This window comes from Lolium rigidum, chromosome 6 (genome assembly GCF_022539505.1).
Source record: "Lolium rigidum isolate FL_2022 chromosome 6, APGP_CSIRO_Lrig_0.1, whole genome shotgun sequence".
Taxonomy (NCBI): Eukaryota; Viridiplantae; Streptophyta; class Magnoliopsida; order Poales; family Poaceae; genus Lolium; species Lolium rigidum.
Window position 1 is genome coordinate 54,050,234 of NC_061513.1, and position 10,532 is coordinate 54,060,765.

General features: G+C 47.1%; 1 protein-coding gene across 1 annotated transcript; it reads left to right on the top strand.

Annotated features, from left to right (window-relative positions):
* The first annotated feature begins 2,469 nt into the window (after nucleotides 1-2,469).
* On the top strand, nucleotides 2,470-4,900 carry LOC124667553 (protein BEARSKIN1-like). Its single transcript, XM_047204818.1, has 3 exons — nucleotides 2,470-2,927; nucleotides 3,044-3,315; nucleotides 3,889-4,900. The coding sequence occupies exons 1-3, from the start codon at nucleotides 2,672-2,674 to the stop codon at nucleotides 4,609-4,611; spliced, it is 1,251 nt and encodes a 416-aa protein (XP_047060774.1). The 5' UTR covers nucleotides 2,470-2,671; the 3' UTR covers nucleotides 4,612-4,900.
* Nucleotides 4,901-10,532: the final 5,632 nt, after the last annotated feature.

The window sequence follows — 10,532 nt, forward strand, 5'->3', positions numbered from 1 at the left end:
AGTTGCGATCAATTTCTCGAATGCCGCAAATTTGCGAAGGTAAGACCCCGCATCCGTTCGCTGGGCGTGGCATCACCGAAGACTGCGCTCCGTTACTTTTATCCGTATCAACGCATACGAAGAAAAATCCTAACGGACGCGTTAGGTACCCGATAAATTTTACCGGGACTCGACAGAATGGTAAGACCTTAAGCGGCACTCTGTCGAAGTTTACACCGACATCCCGAGGTCATGTCCAGGGACGTGATCTTGAAGTAGGTTTTTGCGGATTGCCACGAGAGCAGTTAACTAGTACCTGATCCATCAGATGAACTAGCTCCAACTACCATTATCCCTGTACAATATAGAAGTTTATGAGAAGAAATATAGAGAAGTTGAAGTTGTCGAATAAAAATAAACAGTGGAGATTTTCCTTAACTCTGCGATTCAAGCAAAATCTCGGGGCTACCGACATAGGCATCCCAAATGGGCCTGCCGAAGATAGTACCCGGGGTTTACTGAAGGCCCACTACCCGAAGAATAAGAAGATTCGAAAGCCCAAGATAGTATTAAGGAAAGCTAGAGTTGTAATAGAAAGTCTTATTTGTAATCTTGCGGGATGAGTTAGAAACCTTCCCGGACTTTGTAACTTGTACAGACACGTAATCCCTCGGCTCCGCCTCCTATATAAGGTGGAGTCGAGGGACGCAGAGATCATCGAATCATTGTTTACAAACCCTAGTTTTCATAATCGTCGAGTACTTTTCGGCTGAAACCTTCGAGATCTACTTGCCCTCTACTTCCAACTAAACCCTAGCCTACAATCCATAGGCATTGACAAGTTAATACCTTGTCACTGGCCTCAGGGAAAGTTCCTAGAGGCGCATGGGATATGGGGTGTGTGCCTCACTAGCAGCTCTCAAGCCTCAAGTCCATCAATAATAAAGCCTCCTGGATTTTCTCGGAATTTAATGGCTTCAGGAAGATTCTTGCAATAAATAAATAAACAAATGGTTTTTCTTCCTTCCAAACTTAAATTGCATTTTAATATGAATTTAGAAAGAAAAAAAATCCAATGCATTGTTGTATATCAGTACCTTTCCCACCTACCACCACAAAGGGTAGGCTTGATCTTTATTAAGCACCCTTCTCCTGGTCTCATTCACATACAATTCCATGAAGAATTTGATAAGGCTAGAGTATTAAGCCTCATCGAGAGACATCTTATTTCGAATTCGAGGAGCCAACGGGTTCCCCACAGATAAATGTTGTGTGGGCCTTGGGTTCGTTCATCGGAAGACTCGTCCTGCCCAAGGTCCATGTACAACCCCCTCGACACATTCCTAACGAATATAGGCATAGACTGTGCTCCAGCGATGTGTTTGAACCTATTTAAATAACAACACTATGTGTCAATTCTCACAAAGTGTAAAACAACCTTCAAGATGAGGCCGTCGTACACCCTCTACCTACTACTTCGCACATGTGACCATGTTCCTCGAGATACCCCTACTCTCTCATTGTTCCATTGCAGCAACAGATCGGTCATGTTATACTTGGCACAATAGTTAAGGGCTAACTTGTAAAATGCCAGCGCTACACTATAGTTATAGTCCATTCATGATGAAGTTTAATGAGAATAAATTGGTGCAACGTGAAGAAGAGCAAGTGCATTTGATCGTGTAGAAGGACTTACATTTTGGTTGAATTTGAAAATGCTAAGAGTACATCGTGGGAGTACTCAACGCGCAGGACCAAGGATGCTATACACAGGAATTCACCAGAGCCACCGCATTAATCAATGAAAAGAATGCAAACGCACTTCCATCCATCACTTACTCACCCGCAGGGGCACAATCACAGGGTTGCAAGCGGCAACCGCCCATATCTGTACTCTTGCTGATGCGTCCTTTTCCCCCTATTTAACTCGCTCCTGCATCGCTTTCCACCTCCCTTGTGAGTGATGCGTCAGCCTTGCTCATCGCCATTGTTAGGCTAGCCATAGTGGGTAGTATCATATAGTAGTATCATGCATATGATACTTTTGTATGATACTAGATCCATAATGCATAGTATCATAGAATAGTATCATAGTTTTGCTATATTAATTGATTTGTAGAATCCCAATACAAATTTGTGTACAAGATTTATTTGATACTAACTTTTCTCGTGATGTGTGCATTATGATACAGATATCTACCTCATGATACTCTAATCTTCTCTCTCATCCATAATTACCTCGCCACATCAGTATTTTTGGTGGACTAGTGACGCATGATACTAATCATGTATATCTAAGACTATATGCCAAGCTCTTACTCTACTCGTACTGTGCGTAGAGGAGCTAGCTAGCGTAGACTAGTGGTTAGAGCGACGGGTAGAAGTCGCTCAGTTAATACGCACGCTAGGTGTAGAGCATGATATAGTATGATGGATTAATCCCCTTTTTGCTTTTCGATCGATATATATTGGGGCAAACACTAACCTCTTATCCTCCTTTCCTCTCCGTCTCTCTCTCTCAGCTCGATCCCCCCACTTGCGCGCACCCCGGGCCGAGCTCCTTTTCGCGCGAGGAAGCAGCTAACCACTGAACTTGCACTCGTGCTCACCTAGCTAGCTGCAGACAGCTGCCCTAGCTAAGCAGCTAGCTATGCAGAGGAGGAGGTCGGCGGTGGCGAATTGAGTGGTGGGTATGAGCAGATATGAGAGCGGCGGCCATGTCCATGGCGGCGCCGCGGTGGCAGCTGGAGGTGGGGGCATGACAATTAAGGAGGGCGGCGGCCGAGACGCGCACGAGGACGACCTGGTGATGCCGGGGTTCCGCTTCCACCCGACGGAGGAGGAGCTCATCGAGTTCTACCTCCGGCGCAAGGTGGAAGGCAAGCGCTTCAACGTCGAGCTCATCACCTTCCTCGACCTCTACCGCTACGATCCATGGGAGCTCCCAGGTGAGGACTCAGCCAACAATTGGCTTAATTTTCTAGTCCTCGCTCTCTCTATAGCCCTACCCCCACAATTCTTGATTTCTCTTGGCTTGAATTTGTTGTCCTTGTTGTGTGTGCAGCAATGGCGGCGATTGGGGAGAAAGAGTGGTTCTTCTACGTGCCAAGGGACCGCAAGTACCGGAACGGAGACAGGCCGAACCGGGTGACGGCGTCGGGGTACTGGAAGGCGACGGGGGCCGACAGGATGATCAGGGCGCCGGAGAACAACCGGCCGATAGGGCTCAAGAAGACTCTCGTCTTCTACTCCGGCAAGGCGCCCAAGGGCGTCCGCAGCAGCTGGATCATGAACGAGTACCGCCTCCCCACTGCAGACACCGACCGATACCACAAGGTATGTATGCCAATTCCATCGTCACACACACCAATCTTTCAATTTGCACGAGATGCTAATCAAATTGTAGGTAATTTACAAGACATGAACTAGGGTTTGTGTTTCGTTCTTGTGGCATCTAATTTTTCTTTTATTTTCCTTTTTTGCGGGGATATTTTGGTTTTAGTTGTTGGAATCCCTAGTGGTGCATATGCATATTCAGATGATCGGATCTACAGTTAATCTTCTAGGTTTTGTTCTTTGCTTTTAGTGTTCTTTGTCGTACTGTGAATAACATACCCAATTAGATCTCTTCCTAGATCAAAGATTGGATATCCATATAGCTAAATTAACCAAACCATAAGAAATTGTAAATTAAGTGAGTACATATGAACCTGCTATAATCCTAGATTCCTAACTCGAATCTCTTTTACCGGAACCAATTCGATCTAGTCTGAAGCTGTGAAATAAATTAATTCCCTAGGATACACCTCGATCATGAATCCCCATTTCTTCGTAAGTGACAAATTTGCTTTGTTAACCAACTCTGGCATGATTTTTTGTTTTTGATAGATCACCTTCATGAATTTGCAGACCGAGATCTCCCTCTGCCGCGTCTACAAGCGCACCGGCATCGATGACGGACACGGCCAGCACTTCTCGGCACGGTCGACGATTGCCTCGAGAGGCCGCGGTACCACGGCACGGCAGGACAGCAAACAAGGGTCATCCTCGACATCTACACCCACGCCACCGCAAACTCCGTCCAAGCTCCACCTCCTCCAAGCAGGCGAGTGCACGTCGCCGCTGGTGCCCATCACGGATCACGCTCAGACGCACAGGCCGGCGCCGGATCCACGGCAGCAGCAACCGCAGCAGCTAGCCGCCGCAAAGCCATGCGGCGGCGGTTTAGGATATTTGCAGTCAGCAGCGGCGGCCGCTGGTCATCAAGAGGCAGCCGCGGCGTTCCTGTACCAGCAGTACTCCAAGAACACGAACACCTTCACCTCCACGTACTCGCTGCTCAACCTGGTGAACGCGGCTTCCATGGGCAGCGCCTCCGCCGCGGCCATCGACGAGCTAAGCACTCTGGTTGGCCACGGCGGCACCCAGCTGCCGTCCTACCATAGCCCCACCGCCGGTGGCCACCAACACGACCACTTCGTCGTTCCCCTGCCGACGCCGTCGTCGCAACCAATTACGCCGCTCGGGACGCTGCCGATGTCCCTGGCCGCCATCTCCGACAAGATCTGGGACTGGAACCCGATCCCCGATGCCGCCACGGGCAGAGATTACGGCAACGCCGGATTCAAGTGATGGATCAAGGAAGTGCATGCGCGGCAACCGCCACAGTGCATGCACCCGTGCATGGCTAGCTGTGCGCACATTCTGATTCCAAATGGTACCACCATGTACACAATATCTCTCTCTGTCCACAGTTTATTCTTCCAAGCAAACGAACAATAGACCATTATACCATTCTTAACTAGTGCATAGAACATAGTAGTACCTTCTTTCTCACTTAGTACAATCAAGAATTCAGGATAGATATTTTGTAATTCCTAATGAGCTTCAGATCATCGATGTGACTGCCTACATTGAGTTACTTTTATCAGGATACATGTGTTAGTACTCTGGATTCGAACTGCATATATAGGACCTGGATGGGCGCATGTACTTGCTTGTCTAGACAAAAGTGAAACTGAATTTTAACTGTCTGACTTTGGAAACTGCACTGCACATAAAATAATGCGGCCTGCATGATTGGGCGATGACCATGGCAGAGATTGCCACTTCTAAATGATTATGAGAGAGAGAACTTGCAGGCCGGGGGTGTTGTCGGGTGTACGCGTGCACAGGACCGTGTCAGAGATGGATGTGAGGATTATACTGGCCTGCGCCAATCATGCATGTGAGCGCATCATTTGTCTCTTCTTCCTTCTCTCTCTATCTCAGCATGAACAGCAGTGCTAGTGTTCTCTTGTCATGGATTATTGGGCGAGCTTGTCAGACCTTGTCATGGACTCGCCGGTGGTACGGCCGGCGCCCCTGTTTGGGCCTTCCAGACATGTGTGGGGGTGGAAAGGGAGGCGATTGTGGTGCGTCAGGGAGACCCCCTTTCACCCATTTTGTTCGACTTTATGGTGGACGGACTCGCAGCCATCCTATCTAAGGCGAGCTCGGCGGGACACTTGGTGGGCCTAGTCCCACATCTCATCCCAGGGGGGGTGACCCATCTGCAGTACGCGGATGACACAATGATCATGATCGAGCCTTCGAGTTTGGGGGTCGCAAACCTTAAACTCCTGCTCTTATGCTTTGAGAACTTGTCGGGTCTTAAGATCAACTTTGACAAGAGTGAGGCGATTGTGACAGGGGTCACGACCGAGGAGCAGCAAAGAGTTGCGAATGCTCTTAACTGTAAGTTGGGCACTTTTCCCATCAAGTACTTGGGGCTGCCGATTAGTGACAAGCCGCTACGGGTTAGGGACTGGGGCTTCCTCCCGGAAAAAGTGGGACATAGGGTTGACCCTTGGCAGGGCCTCTTCCTGGCGCCCGGCGGGAGGCTGGAGCTTACAAACTCTTGTCTGTCCAGTCTTCCCATGTTCGCCATGAGCTTGTATCTGCTCCATGATTCCACTCACAAAGCCATGGACAGGTCCAGGGCCCGCTTCTTTTGGGAAGGAGTGGGCAACAAACGGAAGTACCACATGGTGGACTGGGCCACGGTTTGCAAACCCAAAGAGCTTGGAGGATTGGGAATCCTTAACACCAAAATCATGAATATTGCTTTGATGCTCAAATGGGTCTGGAAACTATATCAGAACGATGAGGGTCTTTGGGCAGACCTCATCCGGGCAAAGTACCTTAGAGGGAGGGACCTCTTCTCTAGGGAGGCGGCAGCGAACGGATCGCAATTCTGGAAGTCGATACAAAAGCTGAAGTGGTTCTTCAAGCTCGGTGCTAAGCACGAGGTCCGCAATGGGAGGCGAACCTTCTTCTGGCTGGATTGGTGGTCAGGGACGACCCCACTGCGTGCTAGATTCCCCCTTCTATTCGCATGTTGTGCGGATCCCTTCCTCACGGTTCGTGATGCAAGGGTGGAAGGGGGGGTGCCGGGGGAATGGCGCATCCGTTTCAGGAGACAGTTTGGTCTTGCTGAGACGGTGGAATGGGAGAACTTATGCAGAGAGGTGCAGGCGCTTCCTTCTTTGGCTACGGAGGACAGGGTTTCCTGGGCGCTCGAGAACGATGGGGAGTTTTCGACGCGCTCAATTTACCTAGGTATGTCGCAGGGGGCGACGGTGACCTTCTTTAAGGACGTGTGGCGTACACGTGTGCCCCCCAAGATTAAGATCTTCCTCTGGCAACTGATTAGAGGACGACTTCCCTCTGGGGAACAGCTCGCCAAGAGACACGGACCCTCCAATGGCCTTTGTGCTCTCTGTGGGGAATGGGAGGACTGCGATCATATTTTCTTCTCGTGCCACCTTGCGAGATTCATGTGGGCAGGAGCAAGGGAGCTCCTGCACTGCGATTGGAACCCTGCGGGGGCAGGTGCCTTCATTGCCACATCCCAAAGGCTGTCGGGTAGATTGCGTAGATTAGTGTGGTTTACTTTTGCTGCGCAATGCTGGACTCTTTGGAACATCCGTAATAAACTTGCAATTGAAGGCAAACTTATTGGCAACCCAGCTGATGCTCTATACCAAATGACTATCCATATGCAGAGCTGGAGGGTTCTGGCCAGACCGATGGACAGGGGGCTCCTGGACGTGGCGGTGGGAGACGTCAGACGACTGTACGCGAGGACTAGGCCGGAGGCGGAAGACCCTGGAGGAGGAGGCTGATCCAGCGCACCACTTATCATAGGCTAGGGTTGGTTTGCGCTTGTTGGCTGTGTCGCGTTCTTTTCGTCTTGTGACCCGGGTGTGGTCTGTGTCTTTGAACTTATGATGGTTGTGTGTGTGAGGAGTTGTAACTTGACTATTATGCCGTGTGTGGCTTTATATATAAAGCCGGGCCTGGAGGCCTTCCCTTTAAAAGAAAGGGAGGCGAAATACATGGCCGCATTGGCATGGAGATAAGATACCTTCTGTCTAGTGGCTACTTGCCGTGCCCCAACCCGTGCATGACAGGATCTTTCGATCGAGCCACTGGATATGACAGTCTATATATGTTGGTAGGAACTAAGCTATAGCTAGCTGATATGTTCGATCTGTTTATGAAATGCACGCCTTGCCCTCTTGGTACTGAAAGATGCCTTCTTGGTACTTCCAGATTCTTTTGTTCTTGATCTAAAAAATACTATTTTATTCTTATAGTGTTATTTAGGAGCTCACTAATAGTTCCATATATGAATAAAAACTTGCATATTGTTAATTTTTTTTTCGATAAAGGGAATATATTAATATCAGAAGATACCAATTACACCCAGCCTCTGCAACAACGCACCGTCCTAATGACAATACGGATGCACACAGCTAAAAAAGAGAAAAGAAGCTAAGAAAAAAGTGTCCCGCCATAGCATTCCAGCCCTAGCAACAACAATACAACCACCACCATGACTTGCATATTGTTAATGGAGCCGCGTGACTAAAATTAAAGTTACAGTATGTGTTAATATATGTCAACACTTGACAAATGCTCTATATGAAAGACAAGCTTTGTAATGTGATGAGGGCAACGGCGATAACGTGCCTATATGTGTTAACCCATGATCTATAGACCAATGTCCGATGCAGCAAGGGACAATGTCCTTATACTCGGCCTATGTGTGTATATAATAAATGTTGGAATATCATGCGGTATGCAAACTGAACTTAGAGTAAATTGATGACGTGGTACTTTTTTTAAGTAAGAGAGACATATATTACTTAATAACATCAAAGTTTGAGTCATGTGTTACAAGGTCACGTACAACATCTGTAAAGTTGCTAAACCAGATACAACTACCAGCCAATCTGGCTAGTTTAGCACGGCAATCTACAGCCTTGTTACTCTCTCTTTTAACAGAAGCAATTCAAAATTCAGAAAACATCTTGACCAACGACGTGGCTCTATCATAGGTAGCCAATTGCACAGATCATTCAGTCAAGGATGATTGTGGTGTCACAACTGCCCTAGCACAATCAAGCTCAAGGATGATCTGGTCATGGCCAGAACCAACTAGGAACATAATTCCCTCAACACTGTTTTAGCCTCTGCATCTTCTGCGTCGGGACAACCCAGCATAAGGGAGCATGCCACAAGCACAATCTCGCCGAGATGGTTTCTGGCGATCACCCCAACCGCACTTGGGATACCTTGACTGATGAATGAAGCGTCGGAGTTGATCTTGATCCGACCGTACAAGAGAGGGGATGATGGTTGTGTAGAGGCGAACATGGGCCCTTTGCCTTTGGTGTCACTTCCATACTACAACATCATCTTGTGGTCAGCACTGTACGACTTGAGAAATGCGACTGACCTCGGTATTGATTCCAGACCCTTATGGTGAATAATGTCGTTCCTCGGGTACCATGCTCGCCAAAGATGGAGGAGGATCATCGACTTGGTGGTTTCATCGGCTTGACTTAAACAAATCATAAGCCAATATTTCCCGGTCAACCTCAAGGCTTCTTCCTGGGAAGGAGCCAGTGATTGCACATTGCCAGACCGCAGGTTCATGGCCTTGGTGAACAACATCGTTTCATAGTGGGAGTCTTCCTCCACAAGCCCACAGATTGACATCACTTGTCAGATTCTAGGGTCCTCCTTTGTTTATTTTTCCTTATTGCTAAAGTGTCAGTGGCAATCCTACATGTGAATACACGCACCTTGTGAGGCACATTTGTTTTCTAGATAGAACTCCACAGTGACCTAACACCATCAGGTTTACTTATGTTAATGACACAATCTCTTTTCTTGTGTTTCAACGAAAGAGCCCGCCGGTAAGCACTTTTTACTATAAAGAACCCATTCCTCTCGGAATACCATGCCACTTGGTCTTTAGTAGCTTGGTTTGGAATATCAATGTTGGTGATAACCTGGACATCATGTTCAAAGAAAAACTCACAAAGCATAGGAACATTCAGGTGTTATCAGCATTGATCAACTTGCTCACAACATGCTGGGATAAGATCTTCCCTTCTAGTGAAGTTTTTTCTAAACCTAGAGTGGGGAGTGATCATACACATCTGGTTGTTGACACTGGTGGCATTAGGCCACCAAAAACTAAACAATTTAGGTTTGAGAAGTGGTGGCTTCAAGTATTAGGGTTCGATCAGGTAGTGGCCAAATTTTGGTCAGCTCCTTGCTCCTGTACAAAAGCCATTGATAGATGGCAGTTTAAAATTAGGAATACAATGAAAGGGTTGAAAGGCTGGAATGCTAACCTAGAAGCTAGTCAAAACAAAGATAAGAGGGGCTTGGTGGCAGAATATGATTTGTTAGACATAGTTGTTGAAAACACTCCTTTGTCTCCTAACTCTAAGAAAAGAATGCAAGACATTTCTTCTGAATTACTAAACTTTGGAAAAATGAAGAGATCAAAGCTCGACAGAGATCAAGGGAGAGAGTGATCCTGGGAGGTGATAGTAATACTGCTTTTTTCCATGTTGTAGCTAACCAGAGGAGGAGGAAGAAGAAAATCACTAGGCTTGAGGGTCCAGATGGGATGGTAGAGGATAATAAAGGTATGTTGGATATTGCTGTTGCATATTATAAATCTCTTTTTAGCTATGAATCTTGACTAGATATAGATTTAGTAGATGGTTTTTGGCATGAAAGTGAGAAAGTTACAAATGAGCATAATGACATGTTGACACAGACTTTTCTGACTAGGATGTCAGGGAGGATGTCTTTGGCTCATATGTTGAAGGGGCTCCTGGCCCTGATGGTTTAACTTTTCTATTTTATCAACGCGTTTGGGATCTGATTAAAAATGACTTAATGGCAATGGTTCATGACTGGAATAAAGGAGAATCGGACTTATTTTGACTGAATTTTATTTACTGACCTTGATTCCAAAAGAGGTTGATGTTGTAACTATACAGAAGTTGAGGCCAATTTCTTTGACTAATTGCAATTTTAAAATTTTCTCAAAGTGTGCAACCAATAGGTTGGGTGTGGTTAGTGAGGCTTTGATATCTCCTAACCATACAGCCTTTATCAAAGGTAGTGATGTGGGCATTACCCTTCGGGTAACCAATGTTGCCCTACCCTGTACTTCCTAGTTGGAGGCCCATGAAGGCACT

What these genes read in the sequence shown, in the direction of transcription:
- LOC124667553 (XM_047204818.1), top strand. Translation starts at nt 2,672, where the DNA reads ATGAGCAGATATGAGAGCGGCGGCCATGTCCATGGCGGCGCCGCGGTG. An exon ending in CGATCCATGGGAGCTCCCAG is followed by an intron (nt 2,928 to 3,043) that starts GTGAGGACTCAG and finishes TTGTGTGTGCAG; the next exon opens with CAATGGCGGCGATTGGGGAG. An exon ending in ACACCGACCGATACCACAAG is followed by an intron (nt 3,316 to 3,888) that starts GTATGTATGCCA and finishes ATGAATTTGCAG; the next exon opens with ACCGAGATCTCCCTCTGCCG.